The sequence below is a fragment of the Lotus japonicus genome, chromosome 5 (genome assembly GCF_012489685.1).
Source record: "Lotus japonicus ecotype B-129 chromosome 5, LjGifu_v1.2".
Taxonomy (NCBI): Eukaryota; Viridiplantae; Streptophyta; class Magnoliopsida; order Fabales; family Fabaceae; genus Lotus; species Lotus japonicus.
The window spans coordinates 48,538,106-48,562,172 of NC_080045.1; the positions used below are offsets into that span (position 1 = coordinate 48,538,106).

The window sequence follows — 24,067 nt, forward strand, 5'->3', positions numbered from 1 at the left end:
GTGACGCCCTGAGTTGAGAAGGGCGAGGATTGATCGCCTTCTATGTGAAGGGACGCACCACACCCGAACAAGAGGTACTCCGAGACTATGTAGGGATGGACTATACAGTTGAGGAAGGCATAAAAGATTTGATTGATACTACTCATAACAACAAGTTGCAACTTCTTTTTGGGAGCCCAACTCATAAGAACTCCATGGTTAAGTGTGCTTGCCTTGGAGCAATATTATGATGGGTGACCTCCTGGGAAGTTTTCACGGGAAGCGCGCGAGTGAGGACAAAGCGCGCTGAAAAGACTCGTGTTGTTACCGTGAGGCCAGTCGTCAGATCAGGATGTTACATTGTGGTATCAGAGCTCCGGTTGAGAAACCAGAGCACTAAGGGTTTTGGGCTTACGAGTTTCCGAACTCGTGGTGTTTTGTTTGATAAATATGTTTTCAAAACTTCGCAGTGAGATTGGGTAGACTTGTTTGCTAAGATGTTTGAAGTGTGATCTTATTTGGAGTGGAGTATCAATGCCATGATGCTTTGGCTGAAAGTTTTTACTGTTAGATGATCTCTCTGACTGAGGAACTGACGTTTGGTTGTGGTTTTATCAACAAGCAGGTTTGACATCATGCCTCCTAGATAGGACCCAACTAACGCTCAGCTCGCTCAGGCCATGGCTCAATTGGCCCAAGTGGTGGCTCAGCAGGCTAATGCTAGTGTTACGATGGCTGCTGCCCAAGCTCAGAGAGAGGCTGAAGAACATGCCAGAAGGGCGCAGAGGTTGGAACGGGAGCTGAACCAGGATCAGGTCAGGATGAGAACTGATTTCAATCGGCAGAACCCGCCAAAGTTTGAAGGGGAAGTTGAACCCGAGAAAGCGGATCTTTGGATCCAAGAGCTGGAAAAGATTTTTGAAGCTTTGCACACAACTGATGGAGAGAAGGTGAATCTCGCTACCTTCATGCTGAAAGGGGATGCAGAGTACTGGTGGAGGAGCACCCGGCTGTTGATGACGACTAACCAGGTGGCTATTACCTGGGATTCATTCAAAACAGCTTTTCTGAACAAGTACTTTCCAGAGACTGCAAGAGATGATATGGAGAACCGTTTCCTCAGACTGAAACAAGGAAGCATGACTGTTGGGGAATATGCAGCCAAGCTGGAGAGTCTGTCGAAGTACTTTCGCTTCTTCCGAGAACAAGTTGATGAAGGGTATCTCTGCAACCGTTTCATGATTGGTTTGAGGGATGAAATTGAGGAGTCCGTCAGACCTTTGGGAGTCAGAGTCTTTCAACAACTGGTTGAGAAGTCTCGCGAGGTTGAGGTCATGAAGAATCGTCGAGGGAACCGACAGGAAAGTGGAGGGCCAATCAGGTCTGGTCAGAAACAAGTTGGGAAGACTGAAAAGGGTAGGGCTGGTCAGAAGAAGCCTTATCAGAATGCAACTGGTAGGACATCATCTACCAAAGTCGGAGCAAAAACTCCGAGAGAAGATGTTACTTGTTTCAAGTGTAATGAGAAAGGGCACTATGCCAATGAATGTGGGAAAGAGATTACTTGCTGGAAGTGCCAGAAGACGGGGCACATCTCGACAAACTGTCCTGATGCGCCAAAAGCTGAACCTGTGTTGAATACGGCAAGGGGGAGACGTCCAGTTGCTAAGGGACGTGTCTTTGCTGTTACTGGCAAGCAAGCTGAGGGTGTTGAAGATCTTATTCAGGGTACGTGTACTATTGCTGGTATCTCCTTGATGGTTTTGTTTGATTCGGGTGCTACGCACTCGTTTATATCTGATGAGTGTGCGAAGAAAATAGGGTTGCTAACCTCAGAGTTACTTTTCGATATGGTGGTGACAACCCCTGCTGCCGATCGCTTAGTTACTCGCACGGCATGCTTGAAATGTTGGTTTACGAGGATCGGAAGTTCCTTGCAAACCTTATATGTTTAGGGCTTAAAGAGCTCGATGTGATTCTGGGGATGGACTGGTTGGCGCAATATCATGTTCTTTTGGATTGTGCTAACAAGGCCGTGGTATTTCCGGATTCAGGCGTTACGGATTATTTGAATTCGTACCATTTGAAGAAGGGTTCACCGGCGTTCGTGAACTCTATCGTGGCGGAAGCAAGAAACGATAGTGATGTACGGAACATCTCGATAGTGCAAGACTATGTGGATGTTTTTCCGGAGGATGTGCCCGGATTGCCACCAGTAAGGGAGACGGAGTTCTTCATTGACATCATGCCCGGCACGGGACCGATATCGATGGCGCCGTATCGGATGGCACCAGCGGAATTGATGGAATTGGCAAAACAGTTGGATGATCTCTCGTCAAAGGGATTTATTCGACCGAGTGTGTCTCCTTGGGGAGCGCCAGTGTTGTTGGTAAAGAAGAAGGACGGGAGGTCCAGGTTGTGTGTAGATTACCGACAACTAAACAAGGTGACAGTGAAGAATCGTTATCCGATGCCTCGGATAGACGACTTGATGGACCAACTTCGGGGAGCAGTTGTTTTCTCGAAGATTGATCTGAAATCAGGGTATCACCAGATTCGGGTGAAGGAGGCTGACATTCAGAAGACGGCATTCAGAACTCGATATGGACATTATGAATATCTCGTGATGCCATTTGGAGTTACTAATGCACCCGCAGTTTTTATGGACTACATGAACCGTGTGTTCAGGCCATTCTTGGACAAGTTCGTGGTGGTGTTCATAGACGATATTCTAATTTACTCGAAGAGTAAGGAGGAACATGAGGAGCATTTACGTCAAGTGCTAGAGGTGTTGCGGAAGAAGGAACTCTATGCTAATGGAGGAAAGTGTGAGTTCTGGATGGAGGAAGTGAAGTTCCTTGGTCATGTCATATCTAGCAAAGGTGTGGCAGTGGACCCCAGCAAAATTGAATCAGTTTTGGCATGGGAACAACCGAAGACAGCAAGTGATATCAGAAGTTTTGTTGGGCTTGCTGGCTACTATCGGCGTTTCGTGAAGGATTACGCCAAGTTGACTGCACCGTTGACTCATTTGACAAAGAAGGATCAACCGTTTGCGTGGACGGAGAAGTGTGAAGCTAGCTTCCAAGAAATGAAGAAGCGGTTGACCACCGCACCTGTACTAGCTTTGCCAAAGGAGGGAGAACCATACGACGTGTACTGTGATGCGTCGCATAATGGTTTGGGTTGTGTAATGATGCAAGAGAAGAGGGTGATTGCTTATGCTTCGCGACAGTTGAAAGTCCATGAGAAGAATTACCCTACGCATGATTTGGAGTTGGCTGCTATAGTGTATGCTCTCAAGATCTGGAGACATTACTTGTATGGCAGTACGTTCACGATCTATAGTGATCACAAGAGTTTGAAGTACTTGTTTGATCAGAAGGATCTGAACATGAGGCAGAGACGGTGGATGGAGTTTCTGCAAGACTATGAGTTCTCATTGCAGTATCATCCGGGGAAGACCAATGTTGTAGCTGATGCTCTGAGTCGAAAGGCTATACATGTATCCTCGTTGATGGTCAAGGAGTTAGAATTGTTGGAGGCTTTCCGTGATCTGAGTTTGAATGTTGAACTCGCACCGGGGAAGCTGAGCTTTGGAATGGTGACGGTGTCTAGTGGACTCTTGGATGAGATAAAGTCGAAACAAGAGACCGATGAAGGGTTGATTGAATGGCGCAAGCTTGTGGTACAAGGAAAAGCGTCTGAGTTCGCTATTGGGAACGACAATATTCTGCGTTGTAAGGGACGAGTTTGTGTACCCAATGATGCAGTAATGAGGAAGCTGATCTTGGATGAAGGTCACAAAAGCAGATTGAGTATTCATCCGGGGATGAATAAGATGTATCAGGACTTGAAACTTCATTTCTGGTGGCCTGGGATGAAGAAACAAGTAGCTGAGTATGTGTCGACATGTTTGACGTGTCAGAAGGCGAAGGTGGAACATCAGAAACCAGCAGGAAAGCTGCAGTCATTGGATGTCCCGGAGTGGAAATGGGATAGCATTTCCATGGACTTCGTGACGGCGTTGCCGCTTACACGAAGGAAGTTCGATGCAATTTGGGTTGTAGTTGATCGATTGACGAAGACTGCTCACTTCGTGCCAATCAATCTGAACTACAAGGTAGAGAGGTTGGCGGAGATATACATTGCTGAGATTGTACGCTTGCACGGTGTGCCATCTAGCATTGTGTCGGACAGAGACCCGAGGTTTACCTCGCGTTTCTGGGAAGCTTTGCAGCGGGCTTTGGGAACCAGGTTGAAATTGAGTTCCGCTTATCATCCACAGACGGATGAGCAAACCGAGAGGACCATCCAATCCTTGGAGGATTTGCTAAGAGCTTGTGTACTGGATCACAAAGGCAGCTGGGATGAGATGTTGCCATTGATCGAGTTCACTTACAACAACAGTTTTCATGCAAGTATAGGGATGGCGCCTTATGAAGCGTTGTATGGTCGGAGGTGCCGTACACCCTTGTGCTGGCATCAAGATGGGGAGAACTTGATTGTTGGGCCTGAATTAGTTCAGCAAACCACAGAAGAGGTGAAGCAAATCCAAGAGAAGATGAGGGTTTCGCAGAGTCGTCAGAAAAGTTATGCTGACAATCGCAGGAAGGAGTTGGAGTTTCAAGCTGGAGATCATGTCTTCTTGCTGGTTACCCCGATGACAGGTGTCGGAAGGGCGATCAAGTCAAAGAAGCTTACTCCAAAGTTTATCGGACCGTACCAGATTACGGAGCGTGTTGGACCCGTGGCGTATAGGGTTGCCTTACCGCCGTTTCTATCCAACATACATGATGTGCTGCATGTGTCGCAACTTCGGAAGTATATGGCTGATGATTCTCATGTGATTGAACCGGATGATATTCAGCTGAAGGATGATCTAACGATGGAGATGTCGCCCATCAAGATCGTCGACAAAAGCACCAAACGCTTGAGGAACAAGGAAGTATCCTTAGTGAAGGTTGTATGGAATCAAGCTACGGGCGATGCGACTTGGGAATTAGAGGATAAAATGCGGGAATCACATCCCGAGTTGTTTGTAGACCCTTAAGTTTCGAGGTCGAAACTATTTTAAGGGGGGGAGTATTGTAAGACCCGGTGATTTATTTATGTTTTGTATTATTGAAGAATAATATAAAGTACGATGTTTTATTCGGTAAGGAGAAATTACTGATAAATTGTTACTATATCGGCTGTATAGTAATTTATTACGTAATTAATTATTACGTAAGGCGCGAGTAGTCGATATGCATGCATGCACATGCATGAAATTCGAGTAGTGCATAGAATATGCATAAAAGGGAATTTTCGAGACTTATATCTATTATATTGGAGGAGGAGATTTACTTATTTATTTGTTAAGTAAATATAAAGTGTTTTGGAGTTTTTATTTAAATAATTTTTTTTTAATTGGATTTAATGTTATTTTGGAAATAAGAAAAGAAAAAAAAAGAATTGAAGATATATTTTCTTCTAGGGAGTGGCCGAAACTTTGTTAGGATAATGGTTTGGTTTTTCAAATTTGAAAATTATTTCCATGTGTTTAGTGTTTTAATAATAAAAAAAAAAAACAAATATCCTAACAAACTAGAAGGGGGGGGACGGCCAAGGTTGTTAGAGGGAATTTAGGGGAGTTTGTTACTTGCTTAGTGGAAAAGTAATTAATTTGAATAAAAATTAATAAAAATTATATTTTTGCCCTTGGGCTTGGGCTAAAATTAAGGGTTTTATCGTATTTTTACCTCCACATCCTCCACTATAAATAGGAGTCTCTAGTGAAGGGAAAATCACAACTCAGAGCTCTCCAAATTTTTGTTCGCGCACGGAAAGGTTAGATCGAACGTACTCGATCTCGCGTGGAAAGCGTAGCCAAGGTGAGGGCACTTCCGTCTAGAGAAGTCTTACTGCTTTCCTGCATGTGAAAAGTTGTATGCGAGTGTGGTTGATAACATGCTTAGTATTAGTATTCAATATTATGCTAAGTGATGATATGATGTATGATTTATTATTAAGTTAGTATGATAAATTCATAGTATGCTATAGAACTAGTTAGTTGATGTATGCTAGTTCAAGTATGCCTTATTTGCTAAATGAAATTATGCATGATGTTATTTAATTTCAATAGCATGAGATAAAATGCCTGTCTATTTACTTGAAGTAGTAACATGAGACTAGGATTTTATGATGTTTACTCGCATGCAAGTAGAGACTATGATTAGTGGAACATAGGTCTGGTTAGGACTATGGACCATGAGAACAGTGGTTCCGTTAGAGAAAAAATGGATAACTTGCACGCGAGGGTGAATGCGGTTTGAACCGTGATGTTATGACTTGTGGGTGTCTGACCCATGGTGTGCTGTGGTCGTTCCAAGGAACGCCATGATGTTGTGAGCTTTGCTCATGGTGTTGTTCGTCTGCTGGACGAATGGTGTTGGATCCAAGGTGAAAGGTGGTTGTGTGAAAAGTGAGGACGCATAGACTAACTGAAACTTAGGCTATGTGATTAACCTTTTAGTTATGTTCTGTTGATTAATGATGATATTATATTGTCTATAACATGCTAGAGACTAGAGATATTTGAGAGTCAGAAGTTGACCCTCTCTATTTGCTATTTGTTGTTTGGGCGCTTAACGCCAACAGATGGTGATCCGGAAGGAGCTAGTGGATCAGGACTGGGAGATTTATCTCCATAGTTTTGATGAGGACACGGCCTGGGGTGTCGACTACCGCCAGGAGAAGAACGTGTACGTCGGCGGCGCGACCATCTTCAAAAGAGACCAAGCTGGGCAGATTGTTGAGACTCAGCCTATCAGAGGGAAGATTCGGTTTCCTCACGCACCCTTCCGTTTTGGACTCCCCTTAGGGATGGATTTTCTCAGCGGTTCGGAGTCGGACCCTAGTGAGGGGCCAGGCTACGAGTCAGGCGAGGGGAGCGAGCCTTCAGTGACTTCCGAGTACCGGAATCCGACAAAGGGACTTTTGGTGCCGAAGGAGGAGCCGGTGAGCCCCATTGCACCGCCCGAGCAAGAGCTGAATCAGGGACTCATGGATCCCGTACCATTAGGGTTTGGGTGGAGCTTGGAGGCATTGAGGCAGTGGAACCTGGACATGAAAGTTGAGCTTCCGAAGCCAAGAGAGGAGACGCCGGAGCCTTCCAACATGTGGGCCAGAGAAGATGCAGACTGCAACGAGTGGCCTTGATTGGGTTGAGAGCGCTGTTTTATTTTTGGAGCTTTTATTTTACTTTGAAGTACTTGTAGTTGATTTTCAAATGTAAACAATTTTGTCAGATTACTAGGGTGGTTTTTGTTTACACACATGGGTGTGGCCACCGTACATTATTTCAGTTATTGGATTTATATCAATCGTTCGTTTTCCTTACTCGCACGTTTGTTTATTTGATTTATATTTAACGCTGAGAACTTTCGTAATAATTGGATCTTTGTCATTTAATGAAGATTAATAAATGGACGGCGAAAATTCTTTGTGAAAATCATGATTTTTGGTTTTTCGTGACGTCCGAGAAATCGGGGCGTTACAGAGATCACCGATGAGGCGCAAGCAGTTATCTTGTTGTGTTCGTTACCGCATTCCTATGATCACTTGGTGACTACTCTTACTTACGGGAAGGACTCTATCAGCCTTGAATCCATCGTTACTACATTGCAGTCTCACTCGGAGAGATCCAACAATGTAGGGGAAGGAAGTTCAGGTGATGGATTGTTTGCTAAGGGAGGTCAAGATCGCGGAAGGAAGAAAGGTAAGTCTGCTGAGAAGAACGCCGAAAGGGAGAAGCGTAGCAAATCAAAGCAGAGGAAGAGCACAGAGTGTTTTAACTGCAAGTAGGTGGGCCATTGGAAGAATGAGTGCCCTAATTCCGTAAACGTCGTTCAGACTGATGATTCCGGCAGTGAAACATATTTGCTTTCAGTATCGACTGCAAAGGGCACAGAGACTTGGATTCTTGATTCTGGGTGTTCTTATCACATGACTCCGCACCGGGAGTGGTTCACTTCGTTTCAGACGTGCAATTTTGGACTTGTGTATTTGGGTGATGACAAACCTTGTGACATCAAAGGCATCGGACAAGTCAAAGTTGCAATGGATCATGGTGGCTCGCGGGTGCTGAATAACGTGAGATATATTCCAGAACTGAGTAAGAATCTGATTTCCTTGGGGACTCTTCATGCGAATGGGTATTTATTCCAGGGTGAAGGAGGGAAGGATATCTTAAAAGTCACTAAAGGTGCAATGACAGTGATGATTGGAAAGCGAACTGCAGGGAATATTTACCGCTTGTTGGGGAGCACCGTTGTAGGTGATGTTGCATCAGTTGAGACTGACAATGATGCAACAAGGCTTTGGCATATGCGTCTGGGTCATCGTAGTGAGAAAGGGATGATGACACTTCATGAGAGGAATCTTTTGAAGGGTGTTCGTAGTTGCAAATTGGACTTCTGCGAGTTTTGCGTGTTGGCCAAACAGTGTCGTGTTCGTTTCAAGACCGGGAAGCATGTTACGAAGGGGATCCTTGATTATGTTCATTCAGATGTGAGGGGGCCTAATAAAAAGGTCTCTATTGGTGGATCCCGGTATTTTGTAACTTTTATTGATGATTTTTCTAGGAAAGTCTGGGTGTATTTCATGAAGCATAAATCTGAAGTCTTTGAGAAGTTCAGGTTGTGGAAGGCTGAGGTGGAAAATCAGACAGGGAGGAAAATAAAGTATCTGCGGTCAGACAACGGAACAGAATACACAAATGCAAAGTTCAAGAGGTTTTGTGAGGAACATGGTATCCAGAGGCACTATTCAGTCAAGAAAACACCACAGCAGAATGGTGTTGCTGAGAGGATGAATCGATCTCTCACGGAGAAGGCAAGGTGTCTTCGATTGCACCAGGACTTTCTAAAGGTTTTTGGGCTGAGGCAATGAGCATGGCTTGCTACTTATTCAACAGGTCTCCAAGAGCTTCATTGAATAAAAAGGTTGCTGAGGAGGTGTGGACGGGTGAACCCATTAATTTAGAAAATTTGAGAACTTTTGGGTGTCCAGCTTATATGCATGTTTCCAGTGATGAGCGATCCAAATTGGATCCCAAATCCAAGAAGTGTACTTTTCTTGGCTACACCAAGGGGGTGAAGGGGTTCAGATTGTGGGATCCAACCTTGAAGAAGGCAGTTCATAGCAGAGATGTTGTATTTGATGAGCAGTCTATGTTGAAGAAGGTGGATTCAGAAAATGAGTCTACTTCAGAGGCTGAAACTTCCACTGCTGGGAAGATTCAGGTTGCAGTTAAGCCATTAATAGAGAGTCCAGTGCAGGTAGTACACGAGGAGCAATCCAGTTCAGGTTCTGATACTGAAACTGAAGGAGAACCAGTTGATTCAGGTGGAGCACATGAGTACAGTCTTGTGCGTGATAGAGAACCCCGTCAGATAAAACCTCCAGCTAGATATGGGTTTGAAGAGATGGCGGCTTATGCACTTCTTACTAGTTCTGGAGATCCGTCTACTTTCCGTGAGGCTATGTCTAGCCCGGCGAAGGAGAAGTGGATGGGTGCTATGGTGGAGGAGATGGAGTCCTTGAAGAAGAATCAGACTTGGGACCTAGTTCAGCTTCCTAAAGGGAAGAGAGCCATTGGATGCAAGTGGGTGTACAAGAGGAAACCACCAGTACAAGAAAATGAAGGGGAAAAGTTCAAGGCTCGTTTGGTTGCAAAAGGGTATTCACAGCAGAAGGGGATTGATTATGATGAGATTTTCAGTCCAGTTGTCAGACACACTTCAATCAGGGCAGTTTTTGCCTTGGTAGCATTCCGGGACATGCATTTAGAACAGATGGATGTGAAAACGGCGTTTCTCCATGGTAATCTAGACGAACAACTCTATATGCAGCAACCTGAATGCTTTGTTATTTCCGGTCAGGAGGGCTTGGTGTGTAGATTGAAGAGGTCTTTGTATGGTTTGAAACAGTCACCAAGGCAGTGATACAAGCGTTTTGATTCATATATGCTGAGGATTGGCTACATGAGGTGTGAGTATGATTGTTGTGTCTATGTGAAGAGCCTTGATGATGGTTCTATTAATTTCTTGTTACTGTATGTGGATGATATGCTGATTGCTGCTAGTCATTTACGTGATGTGAATGATTTGAAGACCAAGTTGGGTAGGGAGTTCGACATGAAAGACTTAGGAGCTGCTAAGAAGATTCTTGGGATGGAAATTCACAGAGATAGAAGAGCTAGAAAATTGTGGCTTTCTCATAAAAGCAATGCTGAATGGGTGTTAGCCAGATTCGACATGAGCAAGGCAAGGGTTGTGAGTACTCCATTGGCGAATCACTTTAGGCTCTCGGAGGAACAGTGTCCAAAGACAGCTGAGGAAGTCGAAGCGATGTTGGAGATTCCCTAAGACAGTGCAGTTGGTTGCCTGATGTATGCTTTGGTGTGCACTAGACCAGATTTGACACAAGCTGTGAGCCAAGTTTGCAAGTTTATGTCTAAACCGGGGAAGCGTCATTGGGAAGCAGTCAAGTGGATACTCAGGTACTTGAAGGGTACACCGGATCGTGGTTTGATGTTCAATGCTGAACAAGTTGATCCAAGAGTTGTAGGATATGTTGATTCCGACTATGTAGGTGATGTTGACAATAGAAGGTCTACAACAAGGTATGTCTATAATCTAGCGGGTGGACCAATTTGCTGGAAGTCATCAGTTCAATCCATAGTGTCATGTCTACAACTGAAGCTGAGTATATGGTTGTAGCGGAGGCAGCAAAGGAGGCATTGTGGCTTACAGGGCTAGTGAAGGAGCTGGGTGTTGTGCAAGGTGGAGTTATGTTGCATTGTGATAGTCAGAGTGCCATTTTCTTGGCAAACAATCAGGTGTATCATGCCAGAACGAAGCATATTGATGTGAGGTTTCACAAGATCAGGGAGTTGCTTGCATCTGGGCAAATACGACTTGAGAAGGTTCATACTTCTGAGAATGCAGCTGACATGTTTACCAAGCCCGTCACTAGTGACAAATTCAAGCACTGCTTGGATTTGTTGCATGTTTCACAGTGTTAAGAAGGTGAGGAACACAATCCCGGAAATCATGATTCAGGAGCTGAGCAGTTGATCTTCACGAGGGTTCAAGAATTCGTCAAGGTGGAGATTGTTGGGATTGGCTCATATCTTATCAGTTAGTTGAGTTTGATTTAAGGGGATTGTGATATTGGGTTAGAGGGATTCTATCTTATGGGTTTAGATAAGACTTATAGGTTTAGATAAGATTTATCTTATAGGTTTAGATAAGACTCTATCTTATTTAATAGGTTTAGATAAGATGTTTAGATTATCTTATCTTGTAATACTAGTGTTAGTAGTGTCCTATAACCCCAATGTAAGTACTTCATAACACATTGAATGAAAGGATCTATAGCTACTCTATAGCTGCAGAGGTAGACTCAATTGGCCAAACTGCATTAATAAACGTTCTTGTCTCTTAATCGTTCTTGTTGTCTATTACTTCGTTGTGATCTATTGTAACTCTGAGCAATTTCACGGGGGTGCATACGCTAACAATGACGCAGACCACATTACTCCGTCCGTTCCTTATTAACTGTTCACTTTGAAGAAAAAATTGTGTTCCTATATATCTGTCAACTTAGAGTTTCAAGAGAGCATTAATTAATTGATGTTTTTCCAAGAAATGCCCTTACAGAAACAATAAATGAAGAAAGATAAAATACATTCTAAAGGGTTATATAGGAAAACAAATAATACATTTATGAAAATCAACACAATTAATTGCTTTCCTTAATTTGTGTGAACATTCTCTTCCTGGACAGATAAATAGGAACGGAGGGAGTAATTTATATTTGGCCCAAAGCATATTGTTGGGCAGAGCCCACCAATATCATTAACAAGAATCAAACATTGCACTTTACCCAAATTCTTATGACATTAGATATTTGGATGTTGAGTGTGGCTCATGGGTAATGTCAAGGGGGTAAGGGGCGAGGCCGCAATCTCGATCCAACTGCTTGTTTGGGTGCGAGGGGTGAATACCCCGCGATACAGTTTAAGGGAATAGTTGTAATATGGATCATTAGTATCCCTATGTATGTTTGTAACACCGTAACAATAGAGTATCCTAAATCCTAATCAATAAATGGTACTATAACAGATTTATAGTCACAAACGTAGACAATTTGGCGAACTGTGTGACCAAAGCTTTTGTGTGTTTCTTACTCAACTATTTATTTACTCGTTGTTGTTCTAACATTGAGAATATACATATTATACAATGTCTTTAACTAGTGTGAAATATTAAACTCACACATGTACTCACAACAATACTACATTATTAAGCTTCTAAGGAACATCACTATTTCGAAATTTCATATGTTTAACCAGAAAACCACTAAAGCTCTAGATTTTACCATGGATTCGAACTTTATAACCATTGTTCATAAAGAGGAAAAGAGTTGAAGAAAAATTGATATATTGGAGGATAAAAAAAACCTTTTCTATGGCAAACAACAACAGAAGGAAGTTGAGGATGATGATTAGTCGATTGAAGTGGTGGGGGCGCGACGGAGGAAAGGGAGATTAAAGTGGTGAAGATTGTCTGGGAGGCAGGTGTAACGCCCCGATTTTCAGGGGTCACTTTAGTAACCTATTAAAGTAAATATGCAATGTTTTCCAAAAGGAAGTATAAACACGAGTATATATATTTTTTTTCTTTTCAAATGTATTTCCAAAACATGTAATGCCTACTCCCAACAGTAAATAGAATCTACATCACGCCTTGAACAAGGCGAGCCGAAACCCCAAATATAAATTTCTAAAATCATTATGCAGGCTTAAACCAATAATGGTTAGCTCTCTAACCCAAGGCTCTAACCCTACACCCGACTCTATTCTTCAAGTCTTCCACAGTTCTTCAAGTTCTCCTCTCTGACTCGTACGAAGGTCAAGCTCCATCGAAGATTCTCCGTCGCCTAATAGCGTTAAGCGCCCAAACAACAAGTAACAAATAGAAAGGGTTAACTCCATGCCATTACCACGTATGAAAGAGCAAAACATGCTATTCAGATATAATTGCATAACATAGCACATACGCTAGCAACCTAATTCAAGATAGATGACGACATATATTCATCAATATAGATTTAAATCAACTATCAACAACCTCAACAATATTTCTACTCAGATATCAGCAACTTAACAACCTATATATTAACACAGATATCAACAACTTAACAAGGTAACATTTATTCAGACATCAACTTAACAGCATGTAACAGCTCAGATATCCACAACCTCCACAGTATAGAATCAAATCATATGACAATGATCTCAACAATATAACATCAAATCAAATAACGACAACCTCAATCTATATCATCTAATCAGATGTCAACAACCCCAACAATATCACATCAAACCATATATCAAAGACTTCAACAACATCACGACAAATCAGATATCAATAATCATCAACAATATAACAACAAATCAGATATCAATAATCCTCAACAATATAACAACAAATCAGATATCAATAATCCTCAATAATATAACAACAAATCAGATATCAATAATCCTCAACAATATCAATCAAACAATAACGTCTCGCAAGACGGAACAGTCCTGTGAAAATATTCACTCCACTGTCACTAAGTAACGCCTCGAAGGACGGGATAGTCATGTGAAAATATCCACTCCACTACCACTTGATAACGTCTCGCAAGACGGGACGATCACGTGGGACAATCACCACCACACCGCCACTTAACGCCACTAAGGACGGGACAACCATGTGGAACGACAACCACTGGATGCCACTTAATGACGCCTTGAAAGACGGGACAAACATGTGGAACGACAACCACTGGATGCCACTTAATAACGCCTCGAAAGACGGGACAGACATGTGGAACGACAACCACTGAATGCCACTTAATAACGCCTCGAAAGACGGGACAGACATGTGGAACGACAACCACTGAATGCCACTTAATAACGCCTCAAAAGACGGGACAGACATGTGGAACAACAACAACTGAATGCCACTTAGTTTCAGCCCTATATGCGAAAATCAATCAACAATTCTCAATCGAAAAATCAAGTCAAGTGTCAACAATAACCATGTCTTATCCACTAGAAAGCAGTAATGACAGAAACCAGTAAACGGCCGAAGCCTCTCAGAAAACGGAGACACACGTCTCAATAAGTTTACTCGGCCGAAGCCTTCAGAAAACATTTGGCACAAGCCTCAGAAACAGTCAATATAAGCAAGCATACAACATTGCAAGCATAATAATCATAATAAAGCTCCCGAACCCAGCAAGTTCTCCGGGCGTCCTACTCAGTTGTGAAACCTCACCAATTGCTCCAAAGTCTCTTTCCTCAGCTCAACTCATTTCAAACCTTAAGCAAAGTATCATTGCTTAGTCGCTAAGAAACAAAACAACTAATAACACTATCAAAACCCGAAAAGAAGCTTTCGAAGCTCTAGAGTTCGACATTTAGGCACGAATGGACAATAAGACATGTTTCCGCTAAAATGCGCATAACTCGAGCTACAGAACTCGGAATGACACGAAACCGAAGCCAAAATTTCGACAATCGAAAGAGCTACGATATAGCTCAGGTCATAGAGACCCAAAAATTATTTTTGGACACGGTACCCTAACAAATAGGTTTCGGCCACTCTCAAAAATAGGGTTTTCGAACTTTTTCTTCGATCTAATTTAATTCCTAGGTATTCTTAGGCGATATCTAGGCCAGGGAAACTCTCAGAAAAATTATCGGATCGAAAACTAGAACAGGGGTATTTTGGTCAAGATTTTTAGCTCGGAAACTCAAAATCAGAATTTCGAAAAACAAATTAGATGGGGTCGATACCAACGACGATTACGACGACTAATCCTACTAACGCTAAGCTAAGTCGAGAGTTTTCAGTCCAAAGGATGAAACTTTGGCTAAAAATGGGTTTTTCAAGCAGAATTGAAACTCGGCGGCATTTCGGCAACATTCGGCAAGATGTAATCCGCTAAACATGCTCTTGGGCATGCAGGGAAGAAGTTTAGATAGAAAGATGAAGTTATTTGGACAGTTTTACAAAAAGCTCAAAACTTTGAGCACAGAAAGACATAGAGAAAAACGACAGAATTGACGATCAGAAGTAAGGAATAGCATCAGTACCTTATGGCCTACGCGTAGCAACGAACTGTGTGACGATCAGGCAAGAATCGGCGAAAATCTCTCCTCCTCCTTCTCCTCTCCAAGCTGCGGGTTGTGTGTGTGTTGGTGGTGATGTTTTTGTTTTTTTTTTTCATTTTTCGAGCTATTTATAGAAAACGGAAAATGCGGGAAAAAGAATATTTCGCGATTCCGATTTTTCCTGCACATTCCCCCGTGAATTCTAAGATAGGTTCTGGCGACAGAATTCCAGAACTCAAAACAGGTTTCTCAGCATTAAAGCAAACGATCCAAAGTCGGTGTAAATCTATTTTACCCGAAAACTACTTTTTGCAGTTGATGTCGGATGGGAAGACTTCTTTCTGAAGAAAGATTAGAAACATCGAAAGAACTGGGTGTACGCGTGTGGAATCTTCGTTTGAAGCTCCGAATAGAAAAAGTCTTCATCAACAGTTTACTTCAAGGTTCTTGAGCTACCAGGGATTCAATTTCGGCAAACTTCCGAGAATCGAAATCGATCATTCGTACATTCCAGGGTTTCGTGTTGAAACACTCGTCAGGGAAAGGAATAAGAGAAATTCTAACATTTCTTTGAAGATTTTTGAATATCGTTTCTACAGTGCTTTAAGAGCAAATTAGCTATTTACTAACGTTTTTGCCCTAAGGCGGAAGTGAATAAAGCTCGTGCTATAACCTATAGCGACTATAGTACTATTCTTAGTCATTTCCTGAACTTTCTTTCTCATTATACTAATCTGAACATCAAACATAAGTCGAGTTCCACTCACGCTTAAACAGAATCTTATGCGTGGGGTGGAAATTAATTATTTATTTAATTCTAAAATCCTGGGTCTTACAGCAGGAGCCTTGTAGGAAGGTACAATGGACCTAGCCTTCATTTCCGGTGACATCCGTGGGGTGGTGCCAATACGATGTGGAGCCCTCTAGAGAAGATTCTCACACCGATGAGTATTTGATTGCAAAGGTATGAGAAATTAGTTTGTGTGAACTCAGTGCGTCACCATTGTGGAATAAGAAATTAGTGTGGTTCTCGGATGCCTTCTCCTTTGACAAAGAACTTCTTCCATTGTCGAAGGTTCCATCATTTTGCCTAGAAAACCCTTAAAGCTTTGAAATTTATCGTGGCTTTGAACTTTACCATTGTTCATAAAGAGGAAAAAGGTCAAAGAAAATACTACATCTGTTCTTATTTAACTGTCCAAAAAGAGAAGAAACACACATATTAAGGAGCACAATTAGTGTTGCTAATTTTCAGGAAAGTTTATTTCTTTTCATATTTTACTTTTTGGATTGTATTTTATCTTTCCTCATGTATTACCCCCTCACAAGGGTATTATTTGGAAAAACATCATTTAATGTATGTTATCTTGAAATGCTAAGTGGACTGATATAAGGAACAAATTTTTTTCTTCAAAGTAGATAGTTAATAAGGAATAGAGGTAGTATTGATCTTAGAGGATAAAAAGAACAACAACAGATAGCATCACAGTGTCGAAGCCAGTTGGAGATAATGGTTAGTCGAAGGGGGTATGACAGAGGAAGGGGAGAATGAAGTGCTGAAGATGGTCTAAGAGGCATGGGAAGGGAAGAGTGGGAGCTAGGGAGAATGAAAAGAAGAGTAAAGTATGAATACCCCTGATGCACCGATGTACCAAAATAATAAATGTCACTCTAGTCTTCACCTATAAAATGTAAGAATTTCCACCAAATTTTAAAATTTATATTAGTATTAAAAACCCACCTAAACATGGGACACACATTGTTTAGGAAACAAAGTTAAATATAACTTTTTTTTACATATTTATTTTTTAGAAATTTTGTATTCAAACAAACTAATACATGAGAGAAATAGTTCAAAATAAACACACTTTGTACGCAATAGATGCCGATTACAACAACGGTTAAAAGTTCTTTTTTTTAAACGTATAGGTCAAAAGCTTGATTTATAAGAATTGAAAGAGATCATTGACGTTCATGATACCAAATTGGATTTGCAATAGTAACTTAGAATACCACATAACAAACACATTTTATATAGTTGGAACTTGGATATGAATGATGGGTCTCAATTCCTAAATGGGAGGAAATAATGAAGAAATTGATGAAGCTAGGCAACGCACGAATGGGCTTGGATGGATAGACGTGCATGGATGCAGACCAAAAGGGCACGAGACAACAAAAGTGGGTTGGAGTTGGAATTGGGTGAGTGTGTGTCTGTTTGTGTGTCTGGTCTCATCATTGTGGGTCCATCGTTCGTACCACTTCTCTCTCTCTCTCTCTCTCTCGTGTGATTGAGTTGGGAGGGGCCCATATAAACGTCTCATCAGAGGGACACCACACGTGTTTCTGTACTTACTACTTAACGTCCATGCTCTTTCTTCAATCAAATAGTATTTATGGTTAAATATATTTTTTTAGTTCCCATAAAATATAGAGATGAATTGAATCTGATTCATCTAAAAAAATTCATAATTTTTAGTGTAATTATTATTGAAATAAGTAAAATTAATTTTTCTCGTATTTTTTTTTTTGGTTATTGTATAATAACTAGCGACAGTTTTTAAACACTACAAATTATTTACATTTCATTTTAGTGGTGATTTAATCTGCCACAAAACGAATTGATAGATTAATTTCACTTATTTTATGAATGTTGGGCCCTAAAAGCTATGAAATTCCTTGAGAGGAATCAAATCTAAGTTATCTTTATTTAAGGAGACTAAATACATATTTAACTTTTTTTAATAGTGAAATTAACTATGTAAAAACACTAGTTGTGGAAAGAAATTTTAGAAGCACCACCCCTCATGTTCAGATGCAATTGTTATTTCTAGCTTGTAATGTTACATTTAATATGTACATGGCATGTTTGGTTATGTATTTCATATTGCCCATGTGACATAAATGTAATTGAATTGGGGGAAAAAAAACTTTCTTCTTCCTTTCTTTGAATTTTCCATAACATATATCCATGTTAGTAAATAGATGGAAGAAATGCACCTACAAATTAGTTTGTAAAGAGGAATTGAAGTGTAGCTTGAAGGAAGCTCACAGGTACGGAAGCTAGAGTTTGATGTAAAATAGAATGGTGGGATCACTTTGTTTGTATTGTCATTAGTCATTTTGGTCGGATACCATATCACTGAAATTATTGCTATGTCTCAGCAGTATATGCAAGCCATTTCAATCACATGCATGAAGTCCAATCACCAATTCAATGCATTTGGTATTTAGTAAAACATTCATTGAATGCTAATGTAAAAAACAACAATTAATTTCAATATTTACATTTTTTTTTTGCATATAATAGTTACTTTTTTCCTCTTAATTATAATTTTAAATTATAAAAATTGAAGTTTGTATCAACAATTGGTGGAAACTTGAAATCTGCAATGGCTGGGTGTTCGCGGATGGGATTCGATCGGTTTTAAGGAGAAAAATCATCCGATCTGATCTCATCGGTTTTATGATTTTGTCATCCAATTGATTTTTTACTAAATTCAAATCCGAACCAATCCGTTCCAATCTATAGCTGTTTGGATTGGATTGTTCGGTTTTTGTTTCACTTTTTTATACTTTGAAATTGTGTTGTATAAATTTTAAAAATATATAATATATGATAAATACAACGATACATAATTTATAACATTAATATAACATTCATAAATTATAACATAGTCAACATATTTTTAAATTATGATTATAATTGTTTACTTTGATGCATGTATATAGTTCAAATAATTACTTGAACTTTTTTTATTAAAACATAATTTTATAAATAAGCATGTGTGATATAATCAATATATATACAATAAATATGTATTATTTAAGTGTAAATGAAATGATATATGTATAACTAAAAGTATACATATTTGTGAATGTTCGGTTTGGATTGGATTGGTTCGGTTTTGGAAATTAAATCCGAAATCCGATCCGATCCAATAAATAATTTCGGTTTTTTCAATTTTCAGTCCGTTCGGTTTTCGGTTTGATTGGATTTCGGTTTTTTTGGATCGGTTTGTCGGTTTTGTTTGGATTGGTTCGGTTATGAACACCCCTAGCTGAAAGTATCAAGTGCTAGGAAAAAATTGAGATCTAACAAGTTAAACTTACCTTATAAAGGAAGTCCAACTAACTGAGAATAACTAAATATATTAGTTTTTGTCCTCTCTCTCTAAACGCCCTGCCTTCTCTCCTCTCTCCCTTAGGTGGCCTCCACGCCGCCCCTGTGCGAGGCGGTAACCATTCGTTTCTTGCCTTTCGTTTTCTGTTTTCCCTTCTTTTCTCCTTCTTCTCCACATTCCCGAGACTCGGAGACCTGTTTTCCGCGGTGCTTGGCGTCCCGGGTTTGTTCTTTAGCTTTCAATAAGGTGGCGGCACCGCCCTTGCTGATCTTTCTCACGTCGGCGAAGCTCTGGATCAGTCGATCTAAGTCATGCTTCTCCCTGTCGTGCTTTCCAGATCTGCTCTAACGATCCCTCTAGTCTGCTCCCCTTGTTTTCATCTCCATATCTGACGAGGTTTCTCTAACCCTGTTTTCTTCGTGCTAGATCTAATGTGGGGAAAGTTGTAGTGATGTAAAATATCCCAACATTCATTAGCTGATGTTGAATCTGAAAATTCTGTGGAATTTGCACCTAGAAGGTTGCTATAAGAAAGGAGAAAGAAGCAACCTCTACTCAAAGAAAGGAAAACACTATTTTATCCAGACACTTTGGATCGAGAGCTGCTTCAGATTTATTTGATTACTTCGAACGTTAAAGGACACGGAGCAGCAGATAGTGCCAGGTATGAATAATGAAGTATCTGGTGTCGGCCATATTTGGTTGACGGCAATTCCTATTTTATTTGGGTTTTTTCCTTTTTTCCTTTTAAAGCTATGGTGCTTGGCGTCTTTGCTCCGTCGTGCTAGAAGGGGCTTGGCCGCCTCTGGTTTTCGGATACTGTTGCATGCGAAGGAGAGTGAGAGAGCGTTTCTATTGCTCGATCTCACTTCTAAGAAGGATGATCTCGCACTCCCCGCCGATCTGCAACGTTCAGGGGCGTATCTAGGTGGGGGCAGGTAGGGGCCATCGCCCCCCCAAGAATTTTGAAATGTTCATCGACTATAGGTATTTTTATATAAAAGATGTTATAACATTTTGTGATACTCATCAAGTTGAAGTTCCTAACATGAAAACCCCTTATTTTATGGGTAATGATCTTCATAAGAAACAAGATGGAGATATATGGAACATCATTATATGATATATGTATTTTATTCTGCAATTGATTTGCAACTATATGAATTAAATAGAAGATTTAATGTAGAGGTTGTGGAACTTCTCATACTTAGTTCAGCTTTAGACCCTAAGGAAAATTTTAAATCATTTGGCAATGAGAAAATTTGTAAGCTTGTTGAGAAGTTTTATGCAGATGATTTTTCCGAGCTAGAAAAGAGAAATTTGTCGTTCCAACTAAGACATTATCATTCAGATGTTTACCAAGATCCTAATTTGGGAAATATTTCCATTTTATCCGAGTTTTACCAGAAGTTAGTTGAAACTGGAAAAACAACAATATTTCCACTTGTTGTTAGATTGTTACGTCTTGTTTTGACATTCTCTCTTTCAACAGAGCAATCTTTTTATGCAATGAAAGTTGATAAGACTTCGGCTTTGCAACAAAATTGAAGATGATCTTCTCAGAAATTTATTAGTTGTATAGATCGAGAGAGAAATTGCTGAAAAAATGTATATTGATACAATAATAGGTAAATTTAGTACTATAAAACAACGAAGAGTTGTATTTAAATAATCTTTTATAATGTAAAGTTTATATAATATTCAATGAAAATTTTTTAGTCTTATATTTTGCCCCCCGACAAGAAAATCCTGGATAAGCCCCTGGCAACGCTGTTCTGTTTGTGCCGTGGTGTTCTTTGCTCAGTTTTGGGCGCTGTTGTTCGGGGCTTTTGGTGTGTTCTGGGTTTGTCGTTGGCGGTTCTAGGATTGATGTGTATGTTGGTTTGGCTCGTTGGCGTTGGTTCTGGGTGCGGTGGGTTTTGCACTGCTTATGCTTTCCGGGTTGTGGTGTCATTCGCTTTGCTCTAAATTCATTGTTTGGTCTGCTATGCTGGTCCAACCAAATCAAAGCATGCAAAAGGTCCTTAATAACCAGGAAATATGGTTCGGTTATGTTGTTGTTTTTTGTTGATGTCTTGTGCTAATTCGTGTCCCCCTAATGTCGAGATGAGGTTCTATTTTTGTTGGGTTTGAAAGGCTTCCTCTCGTTGCATCTAGGTCCCCAACGGATGCCTCTTATTGTTCGTTTAATGCTTGATTAGGGGTTAGGCCCTTAAGGTTGTGACTCTGGGTTATTTTGTTGCCTTGTAATGTTTTATGAGATGAGCTCGTTTTTAGGTTTGCTTTGTACCATTTGGGGACTTTTCCTCACATTGTTATGTGATGTTTGTACTATCAATCATTATCTATCAATTAATATATTTTATTAAAAAAAAAACTAACCGAGAAGAGAAAGCTAGAGTAACTAACTCCTAACTCCTTTGTTGTGATCATTTACTTTACATCCTCTAGACACTATGAACGTCCTTCCTCTTTGGCACGCCAATTTTCACATTTTTTCTCAATTTTGCCTATTTTCCCTTAGTATTATTTGTTATCCTCTTTTGAATTGCATTTTACAAATAAACTAGAAAACACATGAGTTTTGAATATTAAGTACAAAAACGATGTATAAATTTTCTACTGCTTCTATTGGCCTTGAAGACCATTCTCCTACTTATGAATCTAATGAGGATTAGGATGATGATGATTGTGATGAGTAGGAGAACAAAAGAAAAGTTGTCGAGAACTTTAGTCGTGGGTAAGTTACCAATGGATTTAGCAAAGCCGTCAGTGAGTAGCCGAATACCCACAACTTATTGGTAGTGGTTAGTCGTCGGTAATAGTGAGTTGTCGGCGACTCTTGAGGCTTACCAACGGTTTTTAGGCGTATGTAATAAGGAGTTATCTTGTAGTTCATCCTTAACATGATGCCAAATTCCACATTGAGAAATTTGGGCAACTCTTTAACACTCTGTTTGGTAGAGAAGAGAGAGATATAGAAGAGAGAGTAGAGAAGAGAGAAGTTGAGTAGAGATAAATAGGTGAGAAATAGAGTAGATTTAAAGAGAAGAGAGATAGAGAAGAGAGAGACCCCAAACATAGTGTAAATCAAGCCTTCACTCATCTCTCTTCAATCTCTCTTCAATTTGGAGAGACCAAAAAAGTGGTGGGTCCCACCACTTTTTCTCCCCTCTATCTCCCTCCTCTCACCTACCAAACACACATACTTCTCTCTAACTCTCTCTTCTCCATCTCTCTCTATCCAAACCTCCCTCTACCAAACAAAGTGTAAAGGATCTTTTGGAGACGAACATGAAGATGACTACTTTCACAAGAGGTTTCAACACAAGCAGCTAGGGTTGGTAGCGAAAATCACAATAGGCCCTAAATCCATCTGATCAACATTCTTTGTGGTTAATGCTAAGCCAATATACACAGGGGCGGAGCCACCGCAGTGGCTCACCAGTGCCACGGTCCCCGCGCCTTTACGATTTTCTTCCCAATATTATGAATATTTTTCGTGTGCCCTGGTAATAGACTAAATATACATTATCAGGCAATATATATCATTTGGCACACGGTAGTGTAGTGGTCGGCATTTGAAAAAGTCCCCCTCTAGTCCCGTGTTCGAAAAAAAGGTTATAAAAAGAAATCACGCTATGGATTGGAGTCAAACCTCCTCCACTTAAGGTATCATTAGAATAATTAACCACTAAGCTAGATCACAAATATGTGAAATGTTTGACGATTTATTTTATTTATAGATACAAATAATATCATCATTGATTTATATTACTTTTTAAGAAGGCAAACATATTTTTTAGATTTTTTTTTTATTTCTAATTTTCAGTTTTTTGAGAAACTTATGAATTGGTTAGTGTATCTTATACTTAAACTCAAACTAATGTATATTTCTTCTGCTTATAGAAAAATCTTAGTTATTTTTTTGACAGCAAAAGATATATATTAATGGATAGGTAAATTTCATGAGAACAACTCTCTCACAAATAGGAGAAATCACCAAAACCCAACCAAACAAAATCACCCCAAAGACCACACCTAGTGAACGTGTCTCGTTAAAACCTTCCTAGGAAAAACTCATTGGAATAAAAACCAATGAAGGAAAAAAGAGTACAACATTCCCTAGAAGTGTCTTTGAAGTTTGAACCCCTTTAAGCAAAAACCAATAGAGTAAAACATAAAATTTCAGTCTAACCAAATAAGCGTACGACATCAGATCCAACAACCTGAAACCTTTGGTTTTTTCCTCTCTTAGTGCTTTTCTTAGGCCGACCTCTTTTTGTCCTAACAAAAAAAAACTTGGGCCCTTAGAGGGCTCCTTCTCCACATAAGGAAAATGGGAAAGAGGCACAAACCTTGAAAAAATATCAATTATATTAATTGATTTACACAAGTAGAGTGGTTTAGATTATTGTACGATACAATTTTATTTTTTAAGGTACGATAAAATTATGTTTGATATAATGAAGTTTGATAAAATAAGGATAAAAGATTGAATATGTGTAGAAATTATATAAAAGTAAGTTAAAAAAATGAATATTGTTTAAATAAAAGAAAATAAAATTAATTTTTTATTTGATCTTTGGCCTTCTCCATGTCAAAATCCTGGCTCCGCCCCACACAACAAACTGTAATTTTCAGGCCTTGTGTCCTTTGAATTGTGTGTAACCACTACTCCAAGGTCGGCAAGTCCTAAAATACAATGAGTCTCCAAAACATTTTACCTCAAGACATAGCTTTGTGA

The 24,067-nt window shown here is 40.1% G+C and overlaps 1 protein-coding gene across 1 annotated transcript; it reads left to right on the top strand.

Moving 5' to 3' along the window:
* The first annotated feature begins 659 nt into the window (after positions 1-659).
* LOC130719688 (uncharacterized) lies at positions 660-1,809 on the top strand. Its single transcript, XM_057570299.1, has 2 exons — positions 660-1,739; positions 1,801-1,809. Exons 1-2 carry the CDS (start codon positions 660-662, stop codon positions 1,807-1,809), a joined length of 1,089 nt encoding a protein of 362 aa, XP_057426282.1.
* The last annotated feature ends 22,258 nt before the right edge of the window (positions 1,810-24,067 follow it).

Coding starts and splice junctions, on each gene's coding strand:
- LOC130719688 (XM_057570299.1), top strand. CDS start 660: ATGGCTCAATTGGCCCAAGTGGTGGCTCAGCAGGCTAATGCTAGTGTT.